Here is a 12,319-nt window from a genome sequence, read left to right as displayed (position 1 = left end):
TTAACTGAAGGCTTGAACCGAAATGTTCACATGATATATTGCCTTCTTTTCATGCCTGGTTAGTTCGCCATGAAAAAATATGCATAGCGTATGGATTGTAAAAATGCAGGAATGAAAGTATATTACAATCATGTCGTCCCCAATCCTACACAGATTTCACTGCAATTCTGAAAGGTGACATACAAGTCAAACGGCCACACAAGTAATTGATCAACCATCAGGGCTTCCTATCAAAGTCTGTCACACGAAAGCCTAGGCATATCACATTTTATTAGACGTGTTTTTGGTTGGTGTCATGGGTTATTCTATCAAGCATCATATACTCAGCTGTGTATGACTAGCAACGTCAGCCTTGAACCGAACAGGTCGTCAATTCGGATGAGAATAATACTGCAAATCCATATTTAAATTGATGGTGACTATTAATCGCTAATTTACATCCTGAGTTCATTTTCAAACAGAAAAATGACTCCCAAGCTATTAAACATGGTTCAGGGTTACAAATCTAACATGTAATACTCCCGTTTTTTTTTCTTTTTTTTCTATTTTGCACTCATCACTCACCATAATAGCTAGCCACACAGTGAGTCGATCAAGAAGAAAGAACTTCCTATATACAGCACCATCATACAAGGGGATCAATGTTCTGCACCACCAATGAGCAACTATCTCCAGAAGGCAAGCACCCCAGCCGCATACTCGATTGCTCATCCACTTCAATCACAGTGCTGACTGTCAAGATCACAGTGGGTAGATGGTCATGACTAAAACCTAGGATGCTTCTGACCCCTCTACTACAGAATGATCTCAGCACCTCGGTGACGTCCATGATGCAGTATTGCTGCGGCAACTCCAACCATGCAAACAGCAATGAGTATATTCAGTCCAACTGCTGAACATCCTCTAAATGCCCTTCCAACGCCCCTGAGAAATCCTTGGTTGTTGTCATTGCTACTTGACTTTCCTGCATCAGACTGCTCGACAGAAGTAATACCACGCACATGTTTCCTCTGGTGCTTGACATTAGTCATGAGATCTAGATGACCGTTGTTGTCAACAAACTTGACAGTCTGGTTGATAGATTCAGAGCTGGTCATTACCATCCTGTTAAGTGCGCGCTGAGCTTTAGACCTGCGTTGTGGAGTGCTATCTGCAGGTGCTTTTCCATCACGCATTCGTAATGTAATTCCATTATCCGAAGGCTCATTATTTTCCAGAGGTAACTGAAGCTCTTCCATCTGAAATCCATCAGCAAAGTTGTTCGGCAGAGTAAAGGGCTCTGCCGCCGTAAAGTATGTTTGCTCAGCAAAAACAGCTGCCTGCTCAGCATGCCATGAATTGAAGTCATCAGTACCAGGATACAACATGGCGTGAATATCATCTGGCAACAGGAAATCCGTATCATCTACCCCAATCTGGTTAGGACTGGCATAGTCTGGTTCCATCTTTAAAGCCATAGCCCCAATGTTCTGTAAATTCAGCAAGGAAAACATATGCAATGAGTTAGCATGCAGGAACTAAAAAATCCAGTCAGCATAGTAGCATGTTCAGTGCAACAGAAAACATAGATCATCATTTGCACTAAGATATGCCCATAACTCTTAGAATCATTCTTAATAGTATTACTATCACAGGAGAGCATAAATGTAACTGAGGTCTAGCTTCGCGGTGATGACCAGTCAAGGTACGGGGCTAATTCAGCAATCTAAGCACACGCACTAGTTTACAGGAATTGAAGAGATATTTACACCAGGTTCTGAACAGGTCGTAATAATACTGGCTAGTTTTAACTTTATTTTACATGGTTTACAGATTTTTCCAATTCCCTGAAAATAGTAAATAACACTACAAAACAATTTTTTTGCAAATAACAGAAATATTAACTGTGCATAAACCCATTTATATTGAAGTTTTATATTTGCTATTTGGTATCAACATCTTGGCAAAGTTCTGCAGTAGATAAAAAATGTTATGAATAAGCTTCGTTGGCTTGCAAGTCTACCCAATAGTTTATTGTATATGCCTTAGCACTTTCCTTGAAAAGGAATTGCACACCCTAGAACCTCATAACAGAGGTACTGGTTAAATTTATTTTAGTCACTGTGGTAATACTGAGTGATAATAACATACCGATGACTCAGCAATTTGTTCATCCGGAGATGGTCCAGCAGAAACTGAATCCACTACAGTGGTAAGGGACGGATCAAAGGAAGTATCAATCAGTTCCTCCAGCCATTCCTGTATTCCATCGTCACCATCTGGAGTTGTTATCTGAGCAGCAGTATCTAAAGTAGCAACATCACTTGGTCGTTCAGCACCGACAACTGAAGAAGCAGCAGCATCTTGTTGTTCAACACTGACAGCTGATGTAGCAGCAACATTTGATTGTTGTGGATGATGATTATTGTTGCCCACCACGTTTCCGTTCTCTGATGTCCAGTCAGTTCTTTGAGTAACTTTACAGAGAACAAAAGTGTCCTGAAGAATAAAGAAAAACGACATTAGCATGCTGAATTTCAAGCTTGGGAATTTTTTTTTACAATGAAAACAATCTCCTATAACACGACATGTAGACTGCACATTAAATTTGGCAGTATGTAGAAGATGAAGCAAAATATATGTATCTCTCATATGCTATTTCAAAATATTGTACTGTTACAAAACCTCAAACATTGGTACAATGTCTGTAAGTACAATACCTTCATATCAGGGCAGGCCTGGCATTCATTCTCATCTATGTAGTATTCATGCATAATCCACTCAGTACGTTTGCCAGTGGGAGGCCGGCCTTCATGGAAAACTAAAGTTTTCTTTGTACCTATGGTCCGCTTATCCACCTTAATGGCCCGGTCTTTTCCAGTAGACTTCCAGTAACCAGCAACCGTTGCCCTATTTGACCGGGCACCATTGGGATACTTCCTGTCTCGAGCAGCAAAGAAATGCCACTTGTTATCCTGAGTTGGAACATTGCACTTCCCTGTAGAGTGGAATATCGTCGGAGGATTAGATACGATTAGGATTTGAAGACCACAGCTGATATAATCTAGAAGAACATATCAGATACTGGACAAAGAGAATATCGAAAAATATACATCATTAGCAATCAACTGTAAAATTATTTGATAAGACACAACAGTATTAACTATGAGCCACTAGCACTGGTGAAAGAAAGAAATATGTAGCACTTTTCAGTTATTCTTGCCAAATGCCTAATTATAGTCCTATATACCAGATTATAATGATTATGTGACCTCAGAGGGCTCAATTTGGGAAAAAGAAGAAAGATAAATAAAGTATGAATGAGAGCCAAAAGCCGCTAGCCTTTTTCTCGTCTATATATTTCTCTATTCTATAGACCTAGACAATCACAGGCTAGTGTGGAAACATGTTGGACTTACCAGGTAAATCCCATGGTTCATGCTTGTATATATCCACCTCAGGTATAATGTCATATTCGATTTTCTGGCCGAGCACTTTCTTTTTCAGATAGTGAGAAACGAGTTCAGTGTCTTTGGGATGAAATCCAAACCCTGGTGGCAGGGCCATGTCACGTAGAGTTTCCATTTTGTAAGATCTGTGCAAGAACAGCAGAACACAAATATGATTAGCGTGGCGATAACCAAGCTTAATAGAAAGTAATTTAGTAGAAAATTTAGGTCTGCGCAAATACATGGAACTAATAATCTTACAAGTGGAACCTAATTTCCTAATGGACATGTGCACATCACTCAAGCATACAATGTAAGATTAAACACCTAAATCTGAAAGTTACAGGCTGAAAATTGAGAGTTATCTATATCCACTGAACAACGTCGTATGTCGGGTTTCTCCCATAGGATTGTCACTTGTCACCCAGGCAAATAATAATAAGCGACAAAGATCTAAAGCGGTTAAACCATTGAGAACGTATACACTCAGGACATGATGATATTGTTAGCAAAGCGGTAAACCACAGGATGGAAGCAGAGGCAGTATCTGCCCTCTTCACTTCACTGACCTAACACAGAGCTTGCGGTAATTACAAGTTGAAGCCAATAATAACCCATAGAAATTTTGCAAGTCCTATAGGGAATATTTGAGGCTAGTAGTAGTAATTATTAAGAAAGCATGTGCCGAAGTACACAAAGTAAACGCCGCAAATGGGGGATCTGCTACCACCGCAACGAGCTGGCAATCGATCCCCAGTTGCTGTGCTCCTCACGGACACCACTGTGCCCCTCGAATCCCCACTTGCCGGTGGTGCTGATCGAAGCTAGGAGCCTAGATTTAGCGGGAGGAAGAGCCGAATCGAGCGCCGCGTGCGTGCACGAACGGGAACTCGGGAACAATAATAATAATCTACCCTAATCGTAGGGCCAGAGGTCCAGGTGCACCCAAAATTACTAGAGCAGCGCGAGCTTCTAGGGCCGCGCCGAGAAACCCCGAACCCCAAACCTGACAGCTAAACGCGAAGAGCGGGGGAATCGATCAGAAATTGGTCGCCGAGGAAGGGGATTTGCTCACCTCTGTAGCGGAGCGGAGAGCAGAGCCGCGGACCCGGCCGCCCGATCGATCGGAGGTGGGGGAGGGAGAAGCCGGAGGCGGGGCTAATTCGCCATGAGGGGTGAGGACGGGCGGCCGGCGGAGCGGGGTCGGGGAGGCGGCGGCCGGCGGAGGCGGTCGCGGTCGCAGGAAGTGGTCAAGTCCTTCTCAGGGGCGGCTGGCTGGCGGGTGTGTGTCTCTTGTATCCTAGTAGCGGAATGCGAGGCGCGGCGCGTGAGGTGAGACGTGGTGCAGGAGGAAGGTGCGAGGAAGCGGAGCTGTGGCGTGCGGCGCTGTGTGCGCACGCGTTTTTATATAAACCGAAACTAACCGGGTGAGGTGAGGTGAGGTGACGACGATGGTGTGGCTTCCTTAACGCGGGCGTCCTCGCTCCCTCCCGGTCAAGCCGTCGGATGCGCCGATTCGCCCACCACTGGCGCCGGTGCGTTGGCGGTGGGGCCGCACGCCACGTGGGCACTTGCCTTGCACCCCAAGTTCCGCCATCCTCTGCCACTAGGGGACTGGGAGCTGCTGGCGTAGGCAGCTCACTGTTCTACTAGATGGGTGGGGCCTCAGCTTGTCGAGTGCCAGCTCGCAGACCTCTGCTCCACACCTCCGTGCATTCCGGTCTCTGTGTTTCGTCTACAACTTGACAACAAAGTATGACACGTACGCTCCTCCACTATCATCCAACTAAATTTCACCACTGGTTTTTTCCTTACGATAGGAAAATTTAACTTCACGCTGATTAAATCTTCAGAAAATTTCACATCGAATCACTGTCAAGAGCTCTAGAAATAACAAGACCGGGGGGGGGGGGGGGCTCCACCCGGCTTCGCCATTAAGGTTGAGTGAGGATTCAAACCCGGGTGTTGGCACTTTGTGCTTTTGCATGCCGACCATTGCACCGCGAGATTTTCCTCGAGACGTTTATACTCTTAACCTTACAGAATGCGTGAGGGGTATATCTTAAGTCACCTCTCTTGTCTTACTCATCTATGCATCAACACCGAGGATCATATTGTCAATACGATCGAGCTTATGCCTCTCGAGCCACTCTCGGCTTAAAACAAATCGAGTGGTACATGTTAGGCTGTCTTGTGTCCTACTCCTACGTGGATGAAGAACGAGGATGTTATGTTGATAATAGCTTGATTCCAAGCCTCCGAGCCCAACACCGACTCACATATGTCGACCTATTTAGGACCGATAATACTGATCAAAGTCGAGAAGTCCGTGCAATGCACAAATTCAGGGAAGAGCAGCCAAATTAAATAACAAGTATTCCATTGGTGGGATTGCAAAGTGGAAAAAATATATAAATGGAAATCTAGATCCGCTGCTCTATGATGGACGAGGAGATAAGGAGTGGTGCATAGTACGGGACGAACTAGTCCACTCATAAGTAATTCTTTTGACTTGAGTTGACTTGGTCTTTGCCATGAGGATGCCATATACTACATGTGACCACAAATAGATGTCTTAAGTTTATCAAAATTTAAATGTATGTAGATACTATTTAGTCTATTGATACGTCTAAATTTAGATAAATATAAGACATTTATTTATAGACGGAGAGAGTATAACTTGTTGGACTTCAATTAGTCGTCACGGGTGGAATAGGTTTACCCCAATATTAATTCTACGAGCTACGAAATGTGGACAGATGTAGATGCACACAAAGGGCATACGTACACGCTATCATACACGTCTTAAGGCTTCGCTAATGGTCATCATGATCGGTTGTTGGAAAAGTGTATTAGTAGGAATCTATAACATACGCAGTGGAGGAAGCCGGGACTTTGAATTTGTCGTTGTCTGCACGATGCATGCTCAGTGATAGTAGAAACATGAACCTATCGAGCCATCTTATCTTAGCAAAAAGAACTAATCGATTATTTCGGTCCAAGGATCATGAAACTATATATGGATCAATGTCGATCTGTGGCTTGATATTGAAAAGGCAAAATCAAGAACACTGGCTTGTCTTAAACACGAAACCGGTCAAATCCAAAACCTCGGTCATACTTCCACACATAATCGAAAACCCTAAACTGCAGCATGCATGCTTTAAACATTCATTAGTTGATCGTACATCAATATGAGTGTCATATCCTTGACTATCGCCTAAACTGCAAGTTTTCTACACTCCCACTTCATCCCAAATTACCTTGCGTTTGAAGTTTAATTGAAGTAAGACATTGTAAAACTTGACTAAGTACTCCATGCGTTCTGTAATTGTTGTCCACGACAAGAATTATGAAACAGAGAGAGTATATAGGAATAAATATTAATATTTACAATATGAAATGTATATACTATGAAAATTTATGATTTTAATTATATAGTATAGATGTTGATCTTTTAAATGTTTGGTCAAACTTTGAAAAAAAATTACTTTGACTAAACTCAGAACAAATTGTAATTTAGAAGGAGAGAGTAGCCTAGACATGTGAAAGTCAAGTTTGACTTTATATATTCATATTAATATATTATGGCTTGTGCTTCCATAGACCAAAATATTTTCCTAAGTCAAACACAAGGACAGCTAAGATTAAACAATATATGTTCGAGATTATGGGTACAATGGATGAGATTAAACGATAAAACGATACTCCTTCGAGGATTTACACTGACTTAAGATTTGGGAGTTTATGAAAGCTCAAGCCATATATTATATGTAATCAATGCCCATAAAATTCACATGAAGTACAGTATGGTAGATATTTCAGTTCAGTAGTGAATAACATTGGATCCATGTTTGTACAAAGACAAGGATAGCTGTGAAAGATTACCCTAGTTTCAACTACCGTTTTTTTTTCTCGTTCTAGAAGAAAAATCAGTGGGTACCGGTATAACCGGCTACCGAAAATACCGGAAATATTGGTCCAAATACCATTCAAGATTCTTCAAATAAAATTTAAAATATTGGTAAATGTTGGACAATATTTACTTATTACCGATGGGTACCGATAAAACAGGTTACCCGCGAGATTTCGGAAATATCGGTTGAGAAAAAAAACCCCTAGTCTCAACCATACAAACTATTACTTACTTGTAATAACATCTTATATTATAGGATGGAGCGCAATGTAAAAAATACGAATGGTGAACCGAAACCTGTCTGGGAGAATGGTACTACTCCCTCCGTTCATAAAAGAATGTCGGAGATTTATCTAAATTCAAAAATATCACTAAAATTTATCTAGATACATTTAAATTTAAATAAACTTATGATATATTTTTATGCACCGAGATAGTAGTACATAACCCACCGCGATGGCGAGGCAGAAGAGCTTGTCCGTTTGCTTCCACCTGATAGCTCTTGTGCCCTTGTGGGTACACCAGAACAAAAGGTGGGAAAGAGATGGAAGAGAGCCGTGTGTGGAAAAAGTAGCTGCACCGGGAGCTAAAAAATGCCAAATCCTCCACTTCGTTCGTTCACACAAGCTCTGTTTGCTTCCCCTCGTATTGTTCTTGCTATAAACTTTTCTTGAAACGAAAATGTAAAATATGTGTGTTCTATTATGGCCCCACTCTGCTAATCTCAGATTGCTTTATGACAAGGATATTTGACTTGTAAATTAGCTAACCTGATCTTTCCGGCTCTAGGATGTTTGATTGTTTTATCAAGATAAAATACTGGGTCCGGCACTCCATCATGCTGTGATTATTTCCTGCGTGCTGACGCTGAACAGCTCAAGTCTCAGGACAAGGACTATAGGTGGCAGGAGCGGAACACTTGGCGTTTTACCCTTGTTTTGGCGCGGCCATTTCAACAGTTTTGGATGATCTAGTTTGGGAGAACGGGAGTCTTCGGTACTCTATCCTCTAGTCGCGTACCTCAAACCGTCCCCCAAAGAGGGTCAGATCGAGAGTTTGGGGAACGAGTTTTGTTCGTGTCGCGTTTGGGGACGTCGCTCCCCCGTCGCGTCCCCGAAACAAAATCCCCAATCAGAAATTCAAATAGTTTGCATTCAAAAGAGATCGTTCCCACCGAAGTTGTCGCGATCAGAGTAGCGGCGATCAAAGTACTGGGCGCGCGATCATATTACAGGCCGACGCAAGAATTAGAAGAAGGGGAAGGAGTTGGGCGACGCCAACGCCGACGGTGCATCCTGAGTCGAAGTAGGCCTGTCGATGACGATGAACTCGTTGTGATCTGCCCGGTGTGCATGCTCCGTCGCTGACGTCGAGGCAGAGGCCAACGCAGGTGTAGTAGCAGATGTTGTCTGCCGGCTCTTGCTCCGGGGTTGGGGTTGCTGCCGCTGCTTGGGCCGTCGCCATTTTGGCTTCGATGTAGTCGAGGATCTGGCCTTTGAAGAAGTTGTGCGTCGCCCGCGTCCGGGGAGACATTCCTTCTGTCGACGCTCTCAGCAGGGACATGTCGTCCCTGCGTTTCTTCAGCTACACCGACTCCCGGAATGTACGCCGGCACCGACGTACTCCATGGGCTCGCGTTGGTGGCAGCGATACACCTGGCCAGCGCGTGCTGGTGCGCGCGCACCGCCAACGCCTTCTTCTCCAGCTGCGCCGCCCTCCGTCCTTTCCGCTCCGTCGTCGACATCTTTCGGCGCAGACAGTCTTGATGCCACTGATCATCGGTTCAGCCTTCCGACTTATTCTTCGGAGTCGGCGCCTTTCGCGGCTTCGCGAAGGGCGCCTTCGCCCCTTTCGTCTCATTGCCCGACGGCTTCTTGGCTGCCTTCTTGGCCATTTTTTGGGGGGCAGTCGGCGGCGCCATGGATAGGGAGAGGGTAGCGGCGGCGGGAGGAACGGCGTAGCGACGGCGGGAGGGAGAAATGAATCAGCGGGATAGGTCAAATGTGTTGGGATGGCAAAAATGCGCGGCGGGAGAGGCGCGATTTGGCGGGAGAGGGGGACGGATTTTTCCTGTGCCGCTGACGCGTCGGTCCCGCCACTTCCCGCCTCACTTTTTGGTGTGTCCTGCGTCCCCGGAGCGGCCCCCTGTGTAGCGAGGACGGGCTCGGGGTGTCGGACACCGTATCGGGCCGCGCCGGACAAAAAACGGGTTTGGGAAACGCGGCTGGGAACGTTTTTTTGTCCGGCGCGCCCCAAATCCCGTTGGGGGACGGTTTGGGGGACGCGACTGGAGATGCTCCAAGTTCTTGAGATTATCTCTCCAACTTGAGCATTTCTTCGGATGCTTCTACTTACCTATCATCTTACACTAGTTGAGCCGTGCGTTACCACGGAAAAACAAGACATAGAGGGCCCTCCAAGTATGGGCGACTTATAGTTTTCGAACATTCAAACATATATAATACAGTATTATGAAGGAGATATGCCCTAGAGGCAATAATAAAAGTGGTTATTATTTATATCTCTATGTTTATGATAAATGTTTATATGTCATGCTATAATTGTATTAACCGAAACATTAGTACATGTGTGATATGTAGACAACAAGAAGTCCCTAGTATGCCTCTTAAACTAGCTTGTTGATTAATGGATGATTAGTTTCATAATCATGAACATTGGATGTTATTAATAACAAGGTTATATCATTATATGAATGATGTAATGGACACACCCAATTAAGCGTAGCATAAGATCTCGTCATTAAGTTATTTGCTATAAGCTTTCGATACATAGTTACCTAGTCCTTATGACCATGAGATCATATAAATCACTTATACCGGAAAGGTACTTTGATTACACCAAACACCACTGCGTAAATGGGTGGCTATAAAGGTGGGATTAAGTATCCGGAAAGTATGAGTTGAGGCATATGGATCAACTGTGGGATTTGTCCATCCCGATGACGGATAGATATACTCTGGGCCCTCTCGGTGGAATGTCGTCTAATGTCTTGCAAGCATATGAATAAGTTCATAAGAGACCACATACCACGGTACGAGTAAAGAGTACTTGTCAGGAGACGAGGTTGAACAAGGTATAGAGTAATACCGAAGATCAAACCTCGGACAAGTAAAATATCGCGAGACAAAGGGAATTGGTAATGTATGTGAATGGTTCATTCGATCACTAAAGTCATCGTTAAATATGTGGGAGCCATTATGGATCTCCAGATCCCGCTATTGGTTATTGGTCGGAGTGAGTACTCAACCATGTCCGCATAGTTCTCGAACCGTAGGGTGACACACTTAAAGTTGGATGTTGAAATGGTAGTACTTGAATTATGGAATGGAGTTCGAATATTTGTTCGGAGTCCGGATGAGATCCCGGACATCACGAGGAGTTCCGGAATGGTCCGGAGAATAAGATTCATATATAGGATATCATTTTATATGAAATAAAATGTCGCGGAAGGTTCTATGGAAGGTTCTAGAAGGTTCTAGAAAAGTCCGGAAGAAACCACCAAGGAAGGTGGAGTCCACAAGGGACTCCACCTCCATGGCCGGCCAGCCCTAGATGGGGTGGAGTCCCAAGTGGACTCCACCATAGGGGCCGGCCACCCCCACATGGGAGGTGGGAATCCCACCTTTGGGTGGGAGTCCTAGTTGGGCTAGGATTGCCCCCTCCTATGGAAGGTTTTGGTTTCGGGTCTTATTCGAAGACTTGGACACCAACACTTGGGTTCCACCTATATAATGAGGGGCATAGGGGAGGGGCCGGCCACACCAAAGCCACCACCTTGGCCGCACCCCTTGGAGGCCGGCCACCCCTCTCCCCAAACCCTAGCCGCCCCACTCCTCCTTCTTCCCCGCACGCTTAGCGAAGCTCCGCCGGGATTCTCCACCGCCACCGACACCACGCCGTCGTGTCTGTCGGATTCAAGAGGAGCTACTACTTCCGCTGCCCGCTGGAACGGGGAGGTGGACGTCGTCTTCATCAACAACCGAACGTGTGACCGAGTACGGAGGTGCTGCCCGTTCGTGGCGCCGGAACCGATCGTGATCAAGATCTTCTACGCGCTTTTGCAAGCGGCAAGTGAACGTCTACCGCAGCAACAAGAGCCTCATCTTGTAGGCTTTGGAATCTCTTCAAGGGTGAGACTCGATACCCCCTCGTTGCTACCGTCTTCTAGATTGCATCTTGGCTTGGATTGCGTGTTCGCGGTAGGAAAATTTTTGTTTTCTATGCAACGTTATCCTACGAGTGGTATCGGAGCCGTGTCTATGCATAGATGGTTGCACGAGTAGAACACAATGGTTTTGTGGGCGTTGATGCTCTTGTTATCTTTAGTTGAGTACTTTGCATCTTTATGGCATAGTGGGATGAAGCGGCTCGGACTAACTTTACATGACCGCGTTCATGAGACTTGTTCCTCGTTCGACATGCAACTTGTATTGCATAAGAGGCTTTACGGGTGTCTCGTCTCTCCTACTATAGTAAAGATCCAATTTACTCTTCTATTGACAACATTAGTATCAACGTTGTGGTTCATGTTCGTAGGTAGATTAGATCTATATCGAAAACCCTAAACCACGTAAAATATGCAAACCAAATTAGAGAGCGTCTAACTTGTTTTTGCAGGGGTTTGGTGATGTGATATGGCCATAATGTGATGATGAATATGTATGAGATGATCATTATTGTATTGTGGCAACCGGCAGGAGCCTTATGGTTGTCTTTAAATTTCATGTTGAGTAGTATTTCAAAGTAGTTGTAATAGTTGCTACATGGAGGACAATCATGAAGACGGCGCCATTGACCTTGGTGCTTCGCCGACGATGATGGAGATCATGCCCGAAGATGATGGAGATCATGTCCGTGCTTTGGAGATGAGGATCAAAGGCGCAAAGACAAAAGGGCCATATCATATCACATATGAACTGCATGTGATGTTAATCCTTTTATGCATCTTATTTTG

At 44.6% G+C, this 12,319-nt stretch overlaps 1 protein-coding gene across 1 annotated transcript; it reads right to left on the bottom strand.

Moving 5' to 3' along the window:
- Window positions 1–385: 385 nt before the first annotated feature.
- Window positions 386–4,565, bottom strand: LOC124659465 (NAC domain-containing protein 74-like). The gene is made up of 5 exons (XM_047197335.1): window positions 4,504–4,565; window positions 3,399–3,574; window positions 2,700–2,977; window positions 2,131–2,478; window positions 386–1,469 (listed from the first exon to the last, which is right to left on the bottom strand). The coding sequence occupies exons 2-5, from the start codon at window positions 3,562–3,564 to the stop codon at window positions 795–797; spliced, it is 1,467 nt and encodes a 488-aa protein (XP_047053291.1). The 5' UTR covers window positions 3,565–3,574; window positions 4,504–4,565; the 3' UTR covers window positions 386–794.
- Between the last annotated feature and the right edge of the window lie 7,754 nt (window positions 4,566–12,319).

Source organism: Lolium rigidum, chromosome 6 (genome assembly GCF_022539505.1).
Source record: "Lolium rigidum isolate FL_2022 chromosome 6, APGP_CSIRO_Lrig_0.1, whole genome shotgun sequence".
Classification (NCBI taxonomy): domain Eukaryota; kingdom Viridiplantae; phylum Streptophyta; class Magnoliopsida; order Poales; family Poaceae; genus Lolium; species Lolium rigidum.
The sequence above is the reverse complement of the archived record's forward strand: the minus strand, read 5'-3'. Positions and strand labels throughout refer to the sequence as shown.